Raw genomic sequence first — 16,918 nt, forward strand, 5'->3', positions numbered from 1 at the left:
TTGCTAATATCAAGGTGAACCATACACTCAGGCTCCTCCCCCCCCCTTTCCTTCCTCCCAACCTTGAGAGACTTAATGTGTTGTTCAGCATATATATTTTTTTTTAATTTTCAGCCCTTCGCATTAATTAGCGTTTGGAATTTTACGTCGTCGGATTAATTAGTTTCAGAAACTTTTGAAGGCTCTTAGTGTCGTTACATCCGGCCCAGTAAGGAGAGGGAGAGAAGGAAGGGTGTTAGGAAGATAGGGAGGTTACGAGGATGAAATGGGAGGGAAGCCTAAGGTCAGTGTGAGAAGGGTTACAGAGGGAGCCGGTGGCTGAGTGGACAGAACACTGGACGCGTGATCCTGTGGTCCCGGGTTAGATCCCGGGCGTGAAACAAAGGGCAGAGTTTCTTTCACCTTGATGCTCATGTTACCTAGCAGTAAATAGGTACATGGGAGTTAGTCAGCTGTCACGGGCTGCTTCCTGGGGGTGGAGGCCTGGTCGAGGACCGGGCCGCGGGGCCACCAAGCCCCGAAATCCTCTGAAGATAACCTCAAGAAGGGTGTCAGGATAGTAGGTTAGTCTAGTCACTCCTCCCCATTATTCAATATTAACTGTGTGAGTTCCAAGTTACAGCCCCGCTCCTGTGCCAGGTAAGTCCATTACGGGCTCACCATAGCCCGTGCTACTTTGGAACTTTTTGTTCCGAGTAGCTGAAGCTAAACAACGAACTGGAGAGTTAACAATATTTAATTTTAACCGAAAAGGAATTTTAATGTTAATGTGGGATGTCCCAGTGAGATCGCTGGTCCGTGTAATTGCTGGTAATTGGCACATTATTTGGTGTTAGTTCTAACAAGAATTTCTAACATAAATATCTCAATCAGTGAAGTTCTAACTAAACCATTTCTAATATTTGATCTCTATTCAAAATACAACAATTAATAAAGTTATTACCGAGATATACCTAGTGCTAGAGGAGCTACCATACACACCTCCGGCACTAGAGGAGCTACCATACACACCTCCGGCACTAGAGGAGCTACCATACACACCTCCGGCACTAGAGGAGCTACCATACACACCTCCGACACTAGAGGAGCTACCATACACACCTCCGACACTAGAGGAGCTACCATACACACCTCCGGCACTAGAGGAGCTACCATACACACCTCCGGCACTAGAGGAGCTACCATACACACCTCCGGCACTAGAGGAGCTACCATACACACCTCCGGCACTAGAGGAGCCACCATACACACCTCCGACACTAGAGGAGCTACCATACACACCTCCGACACTAGAGGAGCTACCATACACACCTCCGGCACTAGAGGAGCTACCATACACACTACCTCCGACACTAGAGGAGCTACCATACACACCTCCGGCACTAGAGGAGCTACCATACACACCTCCGACACTAGAGGAGCTACCATACACACCTCCGGCACTAGAAGAGCTACCATACACACCTCCGACACTAGAGGAGCTACCATACACACCTCCGGCACTAGAAGAGCTACCATACACACATCCGGCACTAGAGGAGCTACCATTACACACCTCCGGCACTAGAGAAGCTACCATACACACCTCCGGCACTAGAGGAGCTACCATACACACCTCCGGCACTAGAGGAGCTACCATACACACCTCCGGCACTAGAGGAGCTACCATACACACCTCCGGCACTAGAGGAGTTACCATACACACCTCCGGCACTAGAGGAGCTACCATACACACCTCCGACACTAGAGGAGTTACCATACACACCTCCGGCACTAGAGGAGCTACCATACACACCTCCGACACTAGAGGAGCTAACATACACACCTCCGGCACTAGAGGAGCTACCATACACACCTCCGGCACTAGAGGAGCTACCATACACACCTCCGACACTAGAGGAGCTACCATACACACCTCCGGCACTAGAGGAGCTACCATACACACCTCCGGCACTAGAGGAGTTACCATACACACCTCCGGCACTAGAGGAGCTACCATACACACTTCCGGCACTAGAGGAGTTACCATACACACCTCCGGCACTAGAGGAGTTACCATACACACTTCCGGCACTAGAGGAGTTACCATACACACCTCCGGCACTAGAGGAGCTACCATTACACACCTCCGGCACTAGAGGAGTTACCATACACACTTCCGGCACTAGAGGAGTTACCATACACACCTCCGGCACTAGAGGAGTTACCATACACACTTCCGGCACTAGAGGAGTTACCATACACACCTCCGGCACTAGAGGAGCTACCATTACACACCTCCGGCACTAGAGGAGCTACCATACACACTTCCGGCACTAGAGGAGTTACCATACACACCTCCGGCACTAGAGGAGCTACCATTACACACCGGCACTAGAGGAGCTACCATACACACTTCCGGCACTAGAGGAGTTACCATACACACCTCCGGCACTAGAGGAGTTACCATACACACCTCCGGCACTAGAGGAGTTACCATACACACCTCCGGCACTAGAGGAGCTACCATACACACCTCCGGCACTAGAGGAGTTACCATACACACTTCCGGCACTAGAGGAGCTACCATACACACCTCCGACACTAGAGGAGCTACCATACACACCTCCGACACTAGAGGAGCTACCACACACACCAGCAGCATTAGACGGGTGACCATACACACTGCACTAGAAGAGCGACCATACACCTTCTACACTAGAGGAACGACTATACATACCTGCAGGACGAGAGTAGCGATCATACACACCTGCCACAATTCAGAAGCAACTATACACACCTGCAACAACCCCTTTGATTGTTATTTGCTTAGTTAAACGAACTAGAGGGTTCAGTTCCTGAACCGATTATGTGCCTCTGTAATCCTTTACACCACCGCCCACGGGATGGGTATGGGGTGCATAATAAAGAAATTGAATTGAATTGATGGATTATGAAAGAATATGTTAACAAGATAAGAAAAGTCAACCATCAGGTAATTATTGGAGGAAACACTCGACTCTTCACATAAAAATATCCCATTCTCATCACAACACAGCATATCCTGATGGTATACCGCAGGTATGCCATGAGTATACCCAGGTGAGGTTACTCCGCCAACTTAATAAAGTATCATTAGTAATATCATTGGGATATTACTCAGATCTGAAATCATTAATGAGATTTGTAAGAAATTCTTCTTTTTTTTCAGAGATGAAAGGTTCCATGTTCCAAGGCTCGGCTTTCAGGCTCAAATCCTATCCATCCTTTTACCCCTTGACACATCCCCCTCCAACACATATCCCCGATCCCTTTCCTCTCCCCCCTGTGACCCATCTCCCTGCCCCCATTGTTTCCCCCCCCCCCCCCGCCTATCCCAATCGGCCTTCTACTACACTCTTTTAATTTTTCCTTAACTTTGTTAACGATTCTCTTAACCGTCTTAATGAGGCTATCTGTAGGAGATAGAACAGAGGTTAACTTTACCTCTTCTCGGGGCTGGGGACGAGGCACGAACTTCCCAATCAGCACGAGTAAAAATGCATACACAAGACAATGGGTACTCACGATTCACTTGCAAACAGTTTACATAATCCTGGCCTCCTGCTGGCCTTCAGAGCGGCCATAAAGTAAAACCAAGTTACTTTTCTCCCTTTTGTTTTGTTTTTTTCGCGTTTTTCCCTAGTTGCCTTTTCTCCGTACTATCCTAACTCCTTATCCTGATCCCTTCCAAGTGCTTTATAGTCGTAATGGCTTGGCGCTGTCTCCTGATAGTTCCATTCCATTTCCCTAGTTGCCTTTTCTCCGTACTATCCTAACTCCTTATCCTGATCCCTTCCAAGTGCTTTATAGTCGTAATGGCTTGGCGCTGTGTTCTGATAGTTCCATTCCATTTCCCTAGTTGCCTTTTCTCCATACTATCCTAACTCCTTATCCTGATCCCTTCCAAGAGCTTTATAGTCGTAATGGCTTGGCGCTGTGTTCTGATAGTTCCATTCCATTCCATTTCCCTAGTTGCCTTCACCAGTAGGGAAGGTGGGATGACGTGACGCTAATAGGACCAGTGTGTCTTCCCTTGAACTTTCTTGACAGGAAGGTAAGTACACTCGAGATTTTTACGCTTGCACATTTGCGTAGTCCAGTGCACTTAAATGGTACTTGAGCAGTTTGTTCCTAACCTTATGATATGCGGCGAGGGTCGTGAGTGTGTCTGGGGGATAGGAGTACTTACCTAGTTGTGCTTGTGGGGGGGGGGGGGGTTGAGCTCTGGCTCTTTGGTCCCGCCTCTCAACCGTGTGAGTGTGGACACTGTCGTTCACCCTATCAGCACAGTCCCACGAGGGGCCGAGTCTAAGTGACACGTCGGTACTCAGGTAACCAGGTACTCACTAAGAGTACCTGAGTACTGTTACTGACGTGTTACTGGGGCTGGGACAGGTAACAGCAGTATAGTACTGCTGTTACTTCTACTCGGAACAAAAACAACAGTTGTAGAACTAGATTTCTGCTATTATTAGCTTAGAATTCAAAGAACGCTACTCACAAGTCAAAGTAGAGAATTAAGCAATAGGTAGGCCCATTAAATGAGCTTTATATAATGAGCGTAGCTAATCATAATTATAAAAATGTCTCGATTTAGGAGATAAGCAACAGTTGAGAAAGGTCTTGAATGGAACTTTATTTGTTCTTACAATTCCAGAGTCTCGTCGAGTACATATTGAGGACTGAGACTGACCCTCCTGACTGAGAGGTGTCACACCATTCACCACCTCTCCCTTTTAAGTGCAAGGAAATGCCTTTGATGTGACGGAATTACAGTAGGCTCGTCGCTAATGAGTGAGTGTTGATGTTGGCTATTCTGAGCATCTTGTAAAGTCGGGGTGATATTACTGCCTTACTGGAGCTAGCTGTCTGTCTGTCTGTCTGTCTGTCTGTCTGTCTGTCTGTCTGTCTGTCTGTCTGTCTGTCTGTCTGTCTGTCTGTCTGTCTGTCTGTCTGTCTGTCTGTCTGTCTGTCTGTCTGTCTGTCTCTGTCTGTCTGTCTGTCTGTGTCTCTGTCTGTCTCTGTCTGTCTGTCTGTCTGTCTGTCTGTCTGTCTGTCTATCTGTCTGTCTGTCTGTCTGTCTGTCTGTCAGTCTGTCTGTCTGTCTGTCTGTCTGTCTGTCTGTCTGTCTCTCTCTCTCTCTCTCTCTCTCTCTCTCTCTCTCTCTCTCTCTCTCTCTCTCTCTCTCTCTCTCTCTCTCTCTCTCTCTCTCTCTCTCTCTCTCTCTCTCTCTCTCTCTCTCTCTCTCTCTCTCTCTTTCTCTCGCTCTCCTCCCCTGGTACACATGTTTGTGTCCATCACCCAGCATGTGTTTACAGACGGCGACGTTCAGAGTACTGACAGTAACTTGGACTGGGAATGCCATTAGGGAGGTGCCGCGAGCCTACATCTCTCTCTCTCTCTCTCTCGAGATTAATTTGAATGCAGATATTTTCAAGTTGATATTGACACTGATAACTGTTATCGTAGGATGTTGAAGACGGGTAACAGAACTAATTGTAATAACTGTTGGTTATTTAATTTAAAGACAGGCAAATGTAATAGGGAAAGCTTCATGTAGGGTTCAGTAATAAGCAAATACGTGGACCCACAGAGTAATTACCATTGCAGACTCATGCAAGACTTAAGTGGATTCTCTCACTGGCTATATAAACACACGCTTTATGTATATGTGTGTGTATTCACCTAGTGGTGTTTGCGGGGGTTGAGCTTTACTCTTTCGGCTCACCTCTTAACTGTCAATCAACTGTTTACTAACTACTTTTTTTTCACACCACACACACACCCCAGAAAGCAGCCCGTGACAACTGACTAACTCCAAGGTACCTATTTACTGCTAGGTAACAGGGGTATTCAGGGTGAAAGAAATTTTGCCCATTTCTTTCTGCCTGGTGCGGGAATCGAACCCGCGCCACAAAATTACGAGTACTGCGCGCTATCCACCAGGCTAGCAGACCCCCTGGTGTGTGTGTGTGTGTGTGTGTGTGTGTGTGTGTGTGTGTGTGTGTGTGTGTGTGTGTGTGTGTGTGTGTGTGTGTGTGTGTGTGTGTGTGTGTGTGTGTGTGTGTGTGTGTGTGTGTGTGTGTGTGTGTGTGTGTGTGTGTGTGTGTGTGTGTGTGTGTGTGTGTGTGTGTGTGAGTGAAATAAAAAATAGTTAATAGTTACAGCTGATTGATTGACAATTGAGAGACGGGCCGAAAGAGCAGAGCTCAATCCCCGCAAGCACAACTAGATGAGTACACACTGAAGAAAAAAAGAGAGATCTGATGAAGAAAGGAACATATGTTTAGATATTTTGAAGTTGAAATTGAAAGATGCAGGCCGGAGTCAGCTGGTTAGAGGGGGCGTTTTCCACCAGTAGGGAAAAGAACAGGTTACCGAAGATGGCTTCTCAAAAACAGAGTCGAGAGGCGCGGCATTTTCTTTACTTAAAATCCCTGCCAACAGCATTTCAAGGAAAATATGATCTGGAATTCTACTGGTGGCCTGATATCTTTTGGGTGTACTTGAAGATGAAAAATTAATATAGTGACGTTCAATAGCCTCAGTTCCTTTGGATAGAAGACTTGTGTACTTGTTGAAGGCTTTGAGACAAGGCATAGAATGCTTGCTGGTGGCCCGCGACACGCACTGACGTGTTCCTCCAAATTGTCTGAAGCAATTGTAAACAGAGTGGCAGGCAAGAATGCTTTTACTGGTTCTCTGAAAGCAACGCCGTGGTCTACCTGTAACAACTTTTGCATGAACAAGTGCTCCCTATTGCATTCCATGCTGGCTGAGTGGTTCCATGGGTAGTTGGCTGGTTGATTGGCTGGTTCGAAAGTTGTTGGCTAGCAGGCTAGCTGACTTAATGACTGGATGATTGGTTCTCTGGCTGATTGCTTGGCTGACTGGCTGATTGATTAACTGGTTCACTAGCCAGCTAGCTGACTAACTGACCAGCTCATTGACTGAACTGACTGACTGGCTGCTTGGTTGGCTCGCTGTGTTAATGGCTAGCTTGTAGAGTGAGTGTCTGAGTGGCTGGTTGTTGGGAGTATGACTATTTCTTTCTGTCTGTCTGAGTGGCTGGTTGTATTAGCTGACTAGCTGGCTGGCTTTGAAACAAGTAGTGAACAGAGGAAAGGCGACATGCCCATGGAAAAAGTTCGCAAGCGAAAACGAAGCAGCCACAGAATTTTCAACTAACTGTGAAGCAAAGAAGAGAGGAAAAAGTTCATTCCTTTTCAGGTTTCAGCCTTCGATTTCGAGTATTGTTTTTCTCTCTCTCGGGAAATTGTCGTCTTAATCACTCCCACTAGCAGGCGTCTCCTTCCTATTAAGAGTCAACTCCCTCTCTACTTCCCTCCCACTAACCATCGTCTCCCTCCAACCTTTCAATAAGCCCCACTTACAGCACTCTTTCCCCCGATAAAAAAATCCCCCCCACCCTCTTTCTTCCTTCCTGCCTCTTTCCCACTTCCTCCTCCCCCCTTGCCCACCCTATCAGCTTATCAGCGGCTGGGATAACAAGACGCCGCTCCATAAACCCGGGTGCGGGAATGGGCTGTCACACGGCGGAAGTTCGGGATTAGTTGGAAATTGAAATAAGTTTACTGTGCCTTCGCAACAGAAACTGCCGAATAATAAAGAGAGAGAAAGAGAGAGTTAGAGAGAGAGAGAGAGAGAGAGAGAGAGAGAGAGAGAGAGAGAGAGAGAGAGAGAGAGAGAGAGAGAGAGAGAGAGAGAGAGAGAGAGAGAGAGAGAGAGAGAGAGAGAGAGAGAGAGAGAGAGAGAGAGAGAGAGAGAGGGCGAGAGAGAGAGAGAGAGGGCAAGAGAGAGAGAGAGAGAGAGAGAGAGAGAGAGAGAGAGAGAGAGAGAGAGAGAGAGAGAGAGAGAGAGAGAGAGAGAGAGAGAGAGAGAGAGAGAGAGAGAGAGAGAGAGAGAGAGAGAGAGAGAGAGAGAGAGGGCGAGAGAGAGAGAGAGAGAGAGAGAGAGAGAGAGAGAGAGAGAGAGAGAGAGAGAGAGAGAGAGAGAGAGAGAGAGAGAGAGAGAGAGAGAGAGAGAGAGAGAGAGAGAGAGAGAGAGAGAGAGAGAGAGAGAGAGAGGGCGAGAGAGAGAGAGAGAGAGAGAGTGGCTTAGTGGGTAACGTCATCGACTCACAATCGAGTATCGCATGGCAGGACGCAAGCCATTGGGCAGCGTCTCCCTTGAAATGATGCCTCTTTACCTAGTAGTAACTAGGCACATATAAATATGAGGCAGACACACACACAGACACACAGGGGGGGGGGCTGGTAGCCTGGTGGATAGCGCTCAGGTCTCGTAATTCTGTGGCGCGGGTTCGATTCCCGCACCAGGCAGAAACAAATGGGCAAAGTTTCGTTCACTCTGAATGCCCCTGTTATCTAGCAGTAAATACGTACCTGGGAGTTAGTCAGCTGTCACGGGCTGCTTCCTGGTGTGTGTGTGTGTGTGGTGTGGAGAAAAAAAAAGTAGTAAACAGTTGATTGACAGTTGAGAGGCGAGCCGAAAGAGCAAAGCTCAACCCCCGCAAATACAACTAGGTGAATACACACACACACACACACACACACACACACACACACACACACACACACACACACACACACACACACAGACTAAGGAAGACAGAGGGGGCATATACTGAAAGTGACAAGGAAATCTGCGAGGCACTGAATGCCAGTTTCCATGGAGTGTTCACTACCGAGCCTGAGCAGCTCCCATTGTTGGAAGGGGTTACCCTAGATGAAAGACTATCAGATATAGAGGTGACAGCAGAGGAGGTAATGAAACAGTTGACAACTCTAGATGCAACTAAAGCAGTTGGACCAGACAAAGTATCACCGTGGATACTAAAAGAAGCAGCACAGGCCCTCAGCGTGCCTCTGGCAATGATCTTTAATGAGTCACTTATGTCAGGAGAATTGCCCAGTTGCTGGAAGAAGGCAAATGTCGTGCCGATCTTCAAGAAAGGCGATAGGGAGGAGGCACTTAACTATAGACCTGTATCACTGACAAGCATCCCCTGTAAAATACTGGAAAGAATAATTAGGCTACGACTGGTTGCACACCTGGAGAACATTAGGTTTGTAAACAAACATCAACATGGGTTCTGGACAGGGAAATCGTGCCTAACAAACCTTCTGGAATTCTATGATAAAATAACGAGAATAAGACAGGACAGAGATGCTTGGGCAGACTGCATATTTCTGGACTGCCAAAAAGCCTTTGATACAGTACCGCACATGAGACTGCTGTTCAAGCTCGAGAGGCAGGCGGGGGTGGGGGGAAAGGTCCTAGCATGGATAAGGAATTACCTAACAGGAAGGAGCCAAAGAGTTACGGTAAGGGGCGAGAAGTCGGACTGGCGAACAGTAACAAGTGGAGTACCACAAGGATCGGTGCTGGGACCAATTCTATTTCTTGTATATGTTAACGACATGTTTACAGGCGTAGAGTCCTACATGTCGATGTTTGCGGATGATGCAAAGTTGATGAGAAGAGTTGTGACAGATGAGGATTGCAGGATCCTCCAAGAGGACCTGAACAGATTGAAGAGATGGTCAGAGAAATGGCTACTAGAATTCAACACGAGCAAATGTAAAGTTATGGAAATGGGACTAGGAGATAGGAGACCAAAGGGACAGTACACAATGAAGGGGAACAGCCTACCTGTAACGACGCGTGAAAGAGACCTGGGGGTGGACGTAACACCTAATCTATCTCCTGAGGCACATATTAATAGGATAACGACAGCAGCGTACTCTACACTGGCAAAAGTTAGAACATTCAGAAACCTAAGTAAGGAGGCATTTAGGGCGCTTTACACTGCCTACGTAAGGCCAGTCTTAGAGTATGCCGCCTCATCATGGAGTCCCCATCTGAAGAAGCATATAATGAAACTGGAAAAGGTTCAGAGGTTTGCAACGAGACTCGTCCCAGAGCTACGAGGGATGGGGTATGAGGAGCGCCTGAGGGAACTGTGCCTTACGACACTAGAAAGAAGAAGGGAGAGGGGGGACATGATAGGAACGTATAAGATACTCAGAGGGATTGACAGAGTGGACATAGACGAAATGTTCACACGGAATAGTAACAGAACGAGAGGACATGGATGGAAGCTTGAAACTCAGATGAGTCACAGAGATGTTAGGAAGTTTTCTTTTAGCGTGAGAGTAGTGGGGAAATGGAATGCACTTCAGGAACAGGTTGTGGAACCAAATACTATTCATAATTTTAAAACCAGGTATGATAGGGAAATGGGACAGGAGTCATTGCTGTAAACAACCGATGCTCGAAAGGCGGGATCCAAGAGTCAATGCTCGATCCTGCAGACACAACTAGGTGAGTACAACTAGGTGAGTACACACACACACACACACACACACACACACACACACACACACACACACACACACACACACACACACACACACACACACACACACACACACACACACACAGGCTGGAGTGCAGGCTGGAGTGAAAGGGAAGGTACTCCATTGGATAAAGGAGTACCTAAGCAACAGGAGACAACGAGTCAGTGAGAGGGGTGAGGTCTCAGATTGGCGAGACGTTACAAGTGGAGTCCCGCAGGGGTCAGTCCTTGGACCTATACTGTTTCTGATATATGTAAATGATCTCCCAGAGGGTATAGACTCGTTTCTCTCAATGTTTGCTGATGATGCAAAAATTATGAGGAGGATTGAAACTGAGGATGATAGTAGGAGGCTACAAGATGACATAGACAGACTGAATGAATGGTCCAACAAATGGCTGCTAAAGTTCAACCCGAGTAAATACAAAGTAATGAAACTAGGCGGTGGAAACAGGAGGCCAGACATAGGATACAGAATAGGAGATGAAATACTTCATGGAACGGACAGAGAGAAATATCTAGGAGTTGATATCACCCCAAACCTGTCTCCCGATGCCCACATAAAAAGAATTACGTCTGCGGCATACGCGAGGCTGGCTAACATCAGAACAACTTTCAGGAACCTGTGTAAGGAATCATTCAGAATCTTGTATACCACATATGTAAGACCAATCCTGGAGTATGCGGCCCCAGCAAGGAGCCCGCACAAGACGAAAGCGCAAGCGTCAAGCACAAGACGAAACTGGAAAAAGTTCAGAGGTATGCCACTATACTAGTCCCAGAACTAAGAGGCATGAGTTGCGAGGAAAGGCTGCGGGAAATGCACCTCACGTCTTTAGAAGACAGAAGAGTAAGGAGAGACATGATCTCTACCTACAAAATCCTCCGGGGAATTGACAGGGTAGATATAGATAAACTGTTTAACACTTGTGGTACGCGAATAAAGGGACACAGGTGGAGAATGAGTACCCAAATGAACCACAGGGACGTTTGAAATAACTTTTTCAGTGTCAGAATGGTTAACAGATGGAATGCATTGCAGTGATGTGGTGGAGGCTGACTCCATACACAGTTTCAAATGCAGTTATGATAGAGCCCAGTAGGCTTAGGAATCTGGACACCAGTTGAGAGGCGGGACCAAAGAGCCAGAGCTCAACCCCCGCAAGCACAACTACGTGAGTACAACTAGGTGAGTACAATAAGTGGAGTGCACTTAGAGAGGAAGTTATGGAAGCGTCCTCCATCCGCACTTTTAAAGATAGTCTTGTTAGACAAAGATTTTGAGCGTGAGAATACTTAAACCACAACACGACAGGTGCAGCAAAACTATTGCACGAGGCATAAAGACCTTTAGACCTTACTTCCCGCAATTTCTGATAGGTAAGCACACAGGTAAGAAAGGTAAGTTAATCAGGTTAGGTCGGTATTGGAAGGAAATTAATCGGTTCAAAGACACTGTCTTTGCAAGCAAGACCACACGCGGCCATCACGGAGAGAAATGAACTCCAGAAGCCTAAGACATGAGAACAGATAACGGCAAGCCCCAACGAAAGACTTTTTTTCCATTGAAATTATTTCCCATCTCTTCCTACACTTTCCCCAGCAATTTATGTGTTTTTTTATACCACGCCACTTTCTTTCCAACTTGTTACATCCCAATTTATGCCACTTTCCATCCAACTAATAGTAGGTTCTCCCCCAAATACTACTGCTTGCTTCCCAGCTTATTGTATTTTCTTCCCAAGTCATGCATGCACCTTCTCCCTCAACTCTGCTCCCTTCCAGGACCAGCTTCCCCATCTCCTCTGCAGAAGAGACAACGAGTTGGCCGAGGCAGCCCGGCCGGTAATCCCGCTGGCTCTGAGAAGAGGAAGGTAGCGGGTCTGCCCTGATTAGTCCCTCTCTCTCTCGCTCCTGTACAGCTTCCTTTCTCCCCTTCCTCCCATTTCCCTTCCTGTTGATTTCCTTCTGGCACCTCGCGTCTCTCTCTCGACTTGTCAGCGGAGGCTTCTTTATCCGGCCAGTGATCCAACGTCAAGGAGAGAGACGAATGACGACTCTGACAGCAGGAATTCGATTTGTGACGTAATTCGCTCTGATAAGCCGGGATTACGAAAGAACGGGTCAGGTCACCCCAGCTGGGCCAACAAAGGAACATCGTCTTGACAAGAGGATTCGAGGGGGCTTCCAGAAAGCACTGGGAATGGGATTAAATTCCCTGGTGGCTCGTAGAAGGGCATGCTACTAGGCCTGAACTACGATTCATTAGAACACGTTTACTGACTACAGAGTGGTCATTGCTGTAAGACTCGAAATTGGTTCAAATGAGACTTCGCATGGAACGAGTGGTGGCTAACTGTACCTGTGCTCCGTTGTACACAGGTACAGTTAGACACAGTTGTTCTGTACCTGTGGAAAATTTCTTTGTACATTGTTTCTACAGTCACTTTGATTATTATATAGGCATGAGTTTAATTTCTGTTAGTAAATGTTTTTGTTTGATGCGTGCACACGTGTGGATGCGTGTGTGCTTCCCAAGCATTACTGTGCTTGCACGCCAGACACGCGCGGTCATGCACGGCCACGCAAGGCCACGCATTAATACCAGACACAAGCACACGAGAGAGAGAGACCTCATCAAGCACACACACGAGAGAGAGAGAGAGAGAGAGAGAGAGAGAGAGAGAGAGAGAGAGAGAGAGAGAGATAGAGAGAGAGAGAGAGAGAGAGAGAGAGAGAGAGAGAGAGAGAGAGAGAGAGAGAGAGAGAGAGAGAGAGAGAGAGAGAGAGAGATAGAGAGATAGAGAGAGAGAGAGAGAGAGAGAGAGAGAGAGAGAGAAAGAGAGAGACAGAGAGAGAGAGAGACAGAGAAAGAGAGAGACCTCATCATCACCACACACACAAGAGAGACCTCATCATCACCACACACACAAGAGAGAGACCTCATCATCACCACACACACAAGAGAGAGACCTCATCATCAAGCACTCACGATCTCCTCACTATACATTTGCATACTCTCACCTCTCATCCCGTATGCAGCTCCTGTTTGCTCCCTTGTCGACTCACATTAACACCTATGAATATTCATCACTCGCATCTCTAAAGGAAAGACACTAATTACTCATCTCCTATCGGAAAGGGAAGGTGTAGAACGCCAGGATGGCAATTTCATGTCAGCAGTAATGAAGTCAGCTTTGAGATTTTTCCGTTTTTCTTTTCTCTCGTGTGATATAATTTTGTGGGGTTTTGTTTAAGGTATTTTAACTTTGTCAGATACAGATATCATCTACATAGGTAGATCGGTTTTGATATCAACAAGTTAAGTCAGTTCAGGTTAGGTTAGGTTAGGTTAGGTTAGGTCAGTTCAGGTTAGGTTAGGTTAGGTTTGGTCAGTTTAGGTTAGGTTAGGTTAGGTTAGGTCAGTTCAGGTTAGGTTAGGTTAGGTTAGGTTAGGTCACACTAGCTCAAGTTAGGTTACATAAGAATAGAGGAAACAGCAGAACACCTATTGGCCTATCTTGAGGTTATCTTGAGATGATTTCGGGGCTTTGCGTCCCCGCGGCCCGGTTCTCGACCAGGCCTCCTTTTTGTTACACATCCCCCAGGAAGCAAAACGTAGCAGCTGTCTAACTCCCAGGCACCTATTTACTGCTAGGTGAACAGGAGCATCAGGGTGAAAGAAACGCTGCCCATTTGTTTCCCGTATTTACATACAGCCATACTCAGTCATATATTGCTAACCAGTGCTAATGAAATGTTCCAGTTCAGACCAGGTCAGAGTAGTTTAAATACTAGATTTTCTTATGTTAAGTTAGATTAGATAATAATTTTTGAGCCACGTTATTGCGACCTATTCACTACCTAGAATTTCTGAATGAATATACTAGTGTGTTATTATTCCACAAATTTTATATTAATTTTACGATAAAAATGGCAGCAGAATATATTGTTACGCCGCCAATAATTAAAGGCAGTGGAATTTAATGTATATGATTGGCTGAGCGCCCAGAGCTTGGCCAATAAGGAGGCGCAAGGTTGCATGACTGACCAATCCGACTGAGAGCTCACTTGGGGTTGTACTTTCGAGAGGAAAGTCGTGCACAGTTGACCTCCAAACCTGGCCCAGGATTCATCAAGTATTTACGTCTCATGGGGGGATTGTAATTATTAACAGTTTACTACCTTGGAAACTGTGCAACCCAAGGTTAGTATTGTTACAGACAAGCTCTTAGCGCTTCGGAAATTGTAAACTGTTTCATATGTAAAGATTAATCTGCTATGATTAAGGATGCAGGTTTAGTAAGAGGATACATAAATGATGGGTGAATTCTGGCCCTGGTTTCCAGAATTCTGCCTATTTGCTTATTGAACGTTGGATCAAACCAAGCATGCAGGGGCTGACGTATTAACCAAAAGTCGACGGCAGTTAACAAGGTGCTTCCGTTGTGCAGACGTTGATGGGTGACGCCATCTTGGAGTACGCCATAGCATAGGTGAGGACTATTGATTCTTTCATATACAAATTAGGAGAGGATTTAAGGTTCAATTCAGGGGACACATAGCCTCAGAGAAGGAAATAAAGAATATTCCGATAAAATCTTGTTGGTCTCTGAATTCAGATGAGTATTTACGTCTCCCAGCTGTTGCTCCTAACGTACTTTCAGATCCCCCTCTTCCCCCTCTCCTACTAGAACCCCATCCACGCCTTTTCCTTCTGTCATCTGCCCTGCCTCCCCTTCCGCTACTCACTGAACTACCTCCCCACCCCACCCTCTTCCACCTCTGATCAACTTTACCCCTCCCATCCTATTGCTCCTAGAACCGCCCTCCCCTGAACACTCAACTCCCAGAATCCCCTTCCCCTCTTCACCTTCACCCTCAACTTCCCCCCACCCCCTCAACCCAAACCGAGCCTTCCAACCATGGCTAAAAACAAACAAAAACCATTTCATAGAAGCTGGCGTCGCTGACAACCTTGCAAGTTATGGAGATGTAGTGAGGCACTATATACACCCGGGACAACAATACAAATGGTGTTGGTGTGTTGGTAAACACCACCAGGCTTGCTCACCCCAGAGCACTGAGGGCAAGTGTCTGGTATTTTTCCCTATTTTACTCGCTCTCTTATGTGTTTTTTTTTTTTGGAGTCTGTTTATATATTTATTTGTTTTTATATTTGGTTATAACTTATTAGTTTGTTTTGTTTATTGGTGATGCAGAGTGGTGTGATATGGTCCGAGTCGACCCAAGCATCGTGTGTGTGTGTGTGTGTGTGTTTACTAGTTGTGTTTTGCGGGGGTTGAGCTTTGCTCTTTCGGCCCGCCTCTCAACTGTCAATCAACTGTTTACTAACTACTTTTTTTTTCCCCACACCACACACACACACCCCAGGAAGCAGCCCGTGACAGCTGACTAACTCCCAGGTACCTATTTACTGCTAGGTAACAGGGGCACTTAGGGTGAAAGAAACTTTGCCCATTTGTTTCTGCCTCGTGCGGGAATCGAACCCGCGCCACAGAATTATGAGTCCTGCGCGCTATCCACCAGGCTACGAGGCCCCCGGATAGGGGGCCTCGTGTGTGTGTGTGTGTGTGTGTGTGTGTGTGTGTGTGTGTGTGTGTGTGTGTGTGTGTGTGTGTGTGTGTGTGTGTGTGTGGGTGGGTGTGAGCGTGAAAATTTTTAAGTTTTTGGGAGAAAATAAGTTCCAGTAATCAGGGAAGCCACACTCCTGCCAGCAAGTGAGTGATGGACCACGAAAACTCGACCTCAGTGTATGAAACAAATATTATAAATATTATTTATTTATCAGTTCATGCGAAAACCATTGTAAAGTTTGCCAATACCATGTTACCTTATGATCTGAATTGGCTGATTGGAATATTGAAAGGAAATTAATTGTAATATCCGTCGTAATTGCTCCTGTCGGTGAAACGAAGCGCATATACAGAAGTGATCAGGCCTATACGCAAGTGATCAGGTATTCTCACATTCAGTTATAAACTTGCGTTAGATATATTTGCAATAACTGTATCGAAAAGTCAGTAAATAAAGCTGCATAGTACACCATACAAGGTACATTTAAGCAGGGTTCTTAAATGTTAGGAAAATCCGTCTTTGTGGTGCAAACGTAATAACAGTTTATAGTGTGATTTCTAAGTTACACACAACGACTTGCAGACATATTTAATTTGCAGGATAGTATATGATATATAAATGCCGTATATAGCGTTATATCTGGGCTCGTAAGCTACGTAAATGTTACATGAATATGATCGTGGAAATATATAATAACAGTATGTCATCAACTCAACACGTTTGTATCACGTTTTTAAATGAAACATCCGTATCACTGGCTGCATGGAGAAGCTTTAATTTTAGCTAGCAAGCGAATGACTGAGACTTCAAAGACTTCTGTAATTGATTCTGTGTTGGTGCAGCGGAGATGCTAAGATTGTAGAAGAGGTTTGTATATATATAGAAACAAGTTTAGAATAGGATAATTTGTAATGTTTA

The 16,918-nt window shown here is 46.2% G+C and overlaps 2 protein-coding genes across 2 annotated transcripts in view; both read right to left on the reverse strand.

Moving 5' to 3' along the window:
- Positions 1-2,119, reverse strand: part of LOC138366075 (keratin-associated protein 16-1-like) — a 5,115-nt gene extending 2,996 nt beyond the window's left edge. Inside the window, exon 1 of the mRNA XM_069326804.1 lies at positions 1,556-2,119. Within this exon, the coding sequence (XP_069182905.1) occupies positions 1,556-2,119 (564 nt within the window). The remainder of the gene's footprint in view (positions 1-1,555) is intronic.
- Positions 2,120-2,269: 150 nt separating this feature from the next.
- On the reverse strand, positions 2,270-2,644 carry LOC138366076 (uncharacterized). The gene has a single exon (XM_069326806.1). It carries the CDS (start codon positions 2,642-2,644, stop codon positions 2,270-2,272), a length of 375 nt encoding a protein of 124 aa, XP_069182907.1.
- Positions 2,645-16,918: the final 14,274 nt, after the last annotated feature.

This window comes from Procambarus clarkii, chromosome 18, assembly GCF_040958095.1.
Source record: "Procambarus clarkii isolate CNS0578487 chromosome 18, FALCON_Pclarkii_2.0, whole genome shotgun sequence".
Lineage (NCBI taxonomy): Eukaryota > Metazoa > Arthropoda > Malacostraca > Decapoda > Cambaridae > Procambarus > Procambarus clarkii.

Coding starts and splice junctions, on each gene's coding strand:
- LOC138366076 (XM_069326806.1), bottom strand. CDS start 2,644: ATGCTGCTGGTGTGTGTGGTAGCTCCTCTAGTGTCGGAGGTGTGTATG.